The sequence below is a fragment of the Anolis sagrei genome, chromosome 10, assembly GCF_037176765.1.
Source record: "Anolis sagrei isolate rAnoSag1 chromosome 10, rAnoSag1.mat, whole genome shotgun sequence".
NCBI classification, from domain to species: Eukaryota; Metazoa; Chordata; class Lepidosauria; order Squamata; family Dactyloidae; genus Anolis; species Anolis sagrei.
The window spans coordinates 173191-179190 of NC_090030.1; the positions used below are offsets into that span (position 1 = coordinate 173191).

Consider the following 6000-nt stretch of genomic DNA (forward strand, 5'->3'; position numbering starts at 1 on the left):
AAGGGGGGCTTGGGCCCCAGGGAACTGACCCAACGGCCCATGAAGGAAGGCCTGAAGGGCAGCCATCTCCTTGCACAGCCCTTTGGAAAAGTCCTCCTGGTCAGTCGTAAGGCCGAACAGGGCATAGGGTTACAGCCTGTGCTGGACGGGGTTCCACTCCCCCTGAAAACGCAGGTTCGCAGCTTGGGAGTGATCCTGGACTCATCACTGAGCCTGGAAACCCAGGTCTCAGCGGTGGCCGGGAGAGCTTTTGCGCAATTAAAACTTGTGCACCAGTTGCGCCCGTACCTTGGGAAGTCTGATCTGGCCACGGTGGTCCACGCTCTTGTTACATCCTGAATAGACTACTGCAATGCGCTCTACGTGGGGTTGCCCTTGAAGATTGTTCAGAAACTTCAACTAGTCCAGCGAGCGGCAGCCAGATTGCTCACTGGAGCGACATACAGGGAGCATACCACCCCTCTGCTGTGCCAGCTCCACTGGCTGCCGATTCAGTTCCGAGCACAATTCAAGGTGCTGGTTTTGACCTACAAAACCCTGTACGGTTCTGGTCCAGTGTATCTGTCCGAACATATCTCCCTCTACGTCCCACCCTGGAGTCTGCGATCATCTGGGGAGGTCCTGCTCTCGACCCCACCACTGTCACAAGTGAGGCTGGTGGGGACGAGGAGCAGGGCTTTCTCAGTGGTAGCCCCTCACCTGTGGAACTCACTCCCAGGGGAAATCAGGGCATCATCATCCCTCCTCGCCTTCAGGAGAAGGGTGAAGACGTGGTTATGGGACCAGGCCTTTGGGCACTCCGGCAATTAAATCAGACAACCAGGCGAGTAAGACCAGCAGGATTGATGAAGTGGAACGGAAAACTAGATCTATGAGTAGCAAACGCTGACCATGTAAGAGGACAAACTGGGTTTGTATTTGGTTTTATTGATTTTATGGTTATAATGTATATTTGGTGTTAACTGTGTATTGATGTAATTTTGTGTTTGATTGTTTTTATGATGCAGGCATCAAATTGTGCCTTGCTTTTGTAAGCCGCCCTGAGTCCCCTTCGGGGTGAGAAGGGCGGGGTAAAAGAACCCCAAATAAATAAATAAAAAATAGGGCCGGGCCCACGGGACACATCCCTCCGGCCCCTACGGCACCCACGGCGCATGCCCTCCGAGGTGCTTTTATGGAATGCATGTAAACTGCGCTGTGCCCAGCCTCGGGCCAAAAAGAGAGAGGCCGGTAAGGAATGACAATAATAACAATAATGAAAATAATAATAACAGTACATGTCATTGGGGACCTTGAGACAAAAAGAGAGGTGGGTAAGGAATAACAATGATAATAATAATAGTATTAATAATGCATGTTGTGCCCTGCTTCGAGCCAAAAGGAGGGGTGGGAAATAAATAAATAAATAAAGAATGAATGAATGAATAAATAATATATAAATAATAAACCCTCAATACCATATTTACTGGAATCTTCTGCCATGGCACAGGATGAATCATATGAATGAATAACAAATATAATAGTAATAATAATAAAAACAATGGCGACTAAGGAAGGAGCTTCCACCATTATTACTATTATTATTATTATTATTATTACTACTGTTATACTGTATTTTTATGGATTAATATGCTCCATTCTATGTCATGGCAGATCCCCCCTCCCATCATCATCATCATGTTTCTTTATATAGCTAATTATTATATATTAATATAATTCATTGAATCCTAGAGTTGGAAGAGACCTGGTGGGCCATCCTCCAGTCCAACCTCCTTCTGCCAAGAAGCAGGAATATTGCATTCAAAGCACCCCTGACAGATGGCCATCCAGCCTCTGCTTAAAAGCTTCCAAAGAAGGAAAGAGCCTCCACCACACTCCACGGCAGAGAGTTCCACTGCTGAACGGCTCTCCCAGTCAGGAAGTTCTTCCTCAGGTTCAGGTGGAATCTCCTCTCTTGTAGTTTGGAGCCTTTGCTCCATTGCGTCCTAGTCTCCAAGGAAAGGAAGCAGAAAGGAAGCTTGCTCCCTCCTCCTCCCTAGGACGTATTCCCCTCACATAGTTATACCTGGCCGTGATATCTCATGGCAGCTCCCCCTCCCATTATTATTATTACATATTAATATGAATTATGATTGTTATTCTTATTATATATTAATATGATCCATCATGTCATGGCAGCTCCCCCCTCCCATTATTATTATTATTGTTATTGTATATTAAGATGAATATGATTTATCATATGTCATCGTAGTCCCCCTCCCCATCATCATCACCATTATTATTATATATTAATATGATTCATCATATGTTATGGTAGCTCCCCTTCCCATCATTATTATTATTATTATTATTATTATTATATATTAATAAGATTCATTAGATGTCATGGTAGATCCCCCTCCCATTATTATTATTATTATTATTATTATTATTATTATTATTCTATGCTAATCCTATTCATGATATCCCATGGCAGCTCCCCCTTCTTCTTCTTCTATGTTAACACAGACAGGATGCCCCTTAGTAACAGGTGCAAGCCCAGATGGGTCACGTCCCCCCCCGCCCCCCTTACCTGCCGCTGGTGGTGGTGGGCGGGGGGCGTGCCTTGCGGGGGGCGTGGCGGCCCTGCCTGGGCCCCGCCCCCGGCCCCTCCTGCTGCTGCTGTTGCTGGTGTGGGGAGCTGGGCGTGGTGCTGGTGGTGCTGGTGTTGCGTGTGTGCGCCCCCTGGGGGGGTGTCCCGGCGGCGCAGGATCTCTGAGCGGAGTTCGAGGTAGCATCCGAGGGTGAGGAGGTGCAGCGAGAGCGAGAGCGCCAGGAACGCCCCCAGCGCCCGCCACACCCACGCCGAGCACGCCAGAGCCGGAGCAGCGGGAGCGGGGGGGAGAGGCGGCTCCGAGCCCATGGCGGCGCTACGACGCCCGCATCCTCCTGCCTGCCTGCCTGCCTGCCTGCCTTCCTTCCTTCCTTCCTGCCCGCCTGCTCGCCCGCCCGCCCGCCTGCCTTCTGGCCTGGAAGCCGCCCGCGCCAGGAGGAAGCCCCAGGGGGCGGAGCCCGGGAGGGGGCGGGGCCAAGCGGAGAGAAGGAGGGAGGGAGCGCCGACTCGCGCTCTCCCCGCTCCAGGCCACGCCCCCCTCGCAGGCAGGCAGGCAGGCAGGCTCCGGAAACAGGGAGACCCTCAGGGGGCGGGGCCAAGGGAGGGAGGGAGGGAGGGCCGCCCCCTTCGCAGGCCCCGCCCCCTTGCCGCTAGGAGAGACCCCTTCAGGGGGCGGGGCCAAGACAGGAGCACGGGCGGAGGGCGGGGCTTCAGCAGGGAGACCCTCAGGGGCGGGGCCAAGGGAGAGAGGGCCGCCCCCTTCTCAGGCCCCGCCCCCTCGCAGCACGGAGAGAGACCCTCAGGGGGCGGCGCCAGGCCAGGAGCGGAGGGCGGGGCTTCAGCCGGGAGACCCCTCAGGGGGCGGGGCCAAGGGAGGGAGGGAGGGAGGGCCGCCCCCTCGCTGGCTTTCCCCGCCCTCGGCTCCGTCTCCTCTCAACGCCCCCCAGGGGGAGGGGCCAAGCCAGGAGGAGGAGGCGGGGCTTCTGGAGGGAAGGCGTGGCTTCGGGAAGGAGCCAGTAGGGAGAGCCCCTCAGGGGGCGGGGCCAAGGGAGAGAGGGCCGCCCCCTTCTCAGGCCCCGCCCCCTCGCAGCACGGAGAGAGCCCCTTAGGGGGCGGGGCCAAGACAAGAGGGCGCGGCTTCGGGAAGGAGCCCGCAGAGAGACCCTTAGGGGGCGGGCCAAGGGGAAACCCGCCCCCTCGCTGGCTCCGCCTCCTCTCAAGGCCCCCCCAGGGGGAGGCGGGGCTTCTCCCTGCTCGCTCGCCCCGCCCCCTTCGCAGCCCAAGAGGGCTGGCTGCCCGGAAGTCCCGCCTTCCTTCCCGGGAGATGTGCGGAAGGCAGTCTCAGGAAGGAGCTGGCCAAGGTGCTGACGGGGGGAGGGGAGGGCGACCCCGTGGGTGAGCCAGGAAGGCAGGGCAGGCATGCCATTGGGAGCCCCCCAGGAGGGAGAGAGAACAGCCATAGAGACCCACACTGGGAGTAAATGAGGAGTATGACAAGGACTATTAATTATTCATCTAATAATAATAATAATAATGGAATAGAGGATATCTCCGATCCCATGGTCTGTTTTCCGAGCTGGGCGGCCTTTGGGGAGGGGGGGCCCTCCGGCGGATTTCCTAATCTCCTGCCCCCCCCGGCCCCCCTCGCCCCCCCCCCGCCTGGAAGCCCTTCCGGCGAGGTCACGAGGCCTGGCCCCGCCCTCTCGAGACAAAAGGGGGCGGAGCCGCTCCTCTAAGGAAGGCGAGGCGAGGGCGCCACCTGGCGGGCGCCGAGGGGAAGGGCAGGCAGGGAGGGGGCCTGCTATGGGAGAGGCATCAACAACATCTCAACATGGGAACTTGTGGGTTGTGGTAGGTTTTTCCGGGCTAGATGGCCACGTTCTGGAGGCAGTTTTTCTCCTGACGTTTCGCCTGCATCTATGGCAAGCACCCTCAGAGGTAGTGAGGTCTGAGGATGCTTGCCACAGATGCAGGCGAAACGTCAGGAGAAAAGTTGCCTCCAGAACATGGCCATCTAGCCCGGAAAAACCTACCACAACCCCTCAGTGATTCCGGCCATGAAAGCCTTTGACAATACATTGGAACTGGTGCCACAAAGATCCGGGTGGGATCGCCAGCCTGCCTAGAGTCACAGGAAACGAACACGTCAGACCACTCTGGGACTTCCGGATTCAGGCTGAGTGAGCACACGACTCCTGACCTCACAACTGTGGGGAAAAACCAAGTGTGCCTGGGTCATGGATTTGCCAATCCCAGGCGATCAACGAGAAGCAACTGGAAAAGCTGACACGATGCGAGGATTGAAAGATCGAGCTGCAAAGCCAATCGTGGGGGTGTCGTCGAGGGCATCCCTGACCCCTGCCTTCAAGCTGATCTGACCAGCCGCAGGGGGTTCCACAGTTCCTGGATGCCCAGTTGGGCTGAAACTGATGAAACTGGTGCCCCCGCAAGAGCAGCCTCAACCGGGGACTCTTTGCCGCCCTGTGCTCTTTCCTCTCACTCCTTTTCCCAGCCCAAACTAGGTAACAAATCCCTCAATAAAGATTAAATGAATTGTAACCCTAACCTCTCCAGAATGATACTTTGTGTCCCTTTCCTGGTTCAAACTGACTTGGACATTAAGATCGTCCAGGGAGGCCCTGCTCTCGGTCCCGCCTGCGTCACAGGCGCGTCTGGTGGGGACGAGGGACAGGGCCTTCTCGGTGGTGGCCCCTCAGCTATGGAATGCCTTACCTGTAGACATCAGACAGGCCCCTTCGTTGTTGGCGTTTCGGAGGAAGGTTAAGACTTGGCTTTATGAGCAAGCGTTTGGCTAAACAGTGCAACTGAACACAGAAAGACGGTAAAATTGAACATAGGAATGGCACAAGGATTATGAGAACGGATCTGATTTCATTGAGGCGTTATGACATGATTTGATAGTTGTTGTTGATTTTGTTTGTTGTATATGATGTGTTTTAATTGCCTATGACATTGTTTGATAACCTGTATTGTGTAAACCGCATTGAGTCGCCTGACTGGGCTGAAAAATGTGGTATAGAAATAAAGCAAATAAATAAATAAATGCATGAAACAACCTTTTCTGGGCTGCGGGAGACCGCAGGCCTGCCTGGGATGCCTTCCTGGCGTCCCAGGGAGGCTGAATCTGCTTTCCTTCAAACCGCGGATACAGAAACCCTTCGGGGCCCCATATCCGCAAGTTGACGGATCGACTCCATTTTGATGCCATATCTTTCCTAGCTAAATTCTAACCCTATCTGCCATCTCGCTTTTTTGCATTTTGGGCCCCTAGGCTCAGGGAATAACCTTTGGTTTATCAAGAATATTTTTTAAAAGGAGAACAGTCAAAATCCAAGCCTCATCATCAGGCTTCAGCCCTTGGAAGGAGCTATAGTTTTCCAAGGACC

General features: G+C 54.5%; 1 protein-coding gene across 4 annotated transcripts in view; it reads right to left on the reverse strand.

Moving 5' to 3' along the window:
• Positions 1-2965, reverse strand: part of EDA (ectodysplasin A) — a 40137-nt gene extending 37172 nt beyond the window's left edge. For all 4 annotated transcript variants that reach the window (XM_067471490.1, XM_067471489.1, XM_067471488.1 and 1 more), the window contains exon 1: positions 2573-2965. In XM_067471490.1, coding sequence (XP_067327591.1) covers positions 2573-2902 — 330 coding nt within the window. In that variant the 5' untranslated portion in view covers positions 2903-2965. The remainder of the gene's footprint in view (positions 1-2572) is intronic.
• Positions 2966-6000: the final 3035 nt, after the last annotated feature.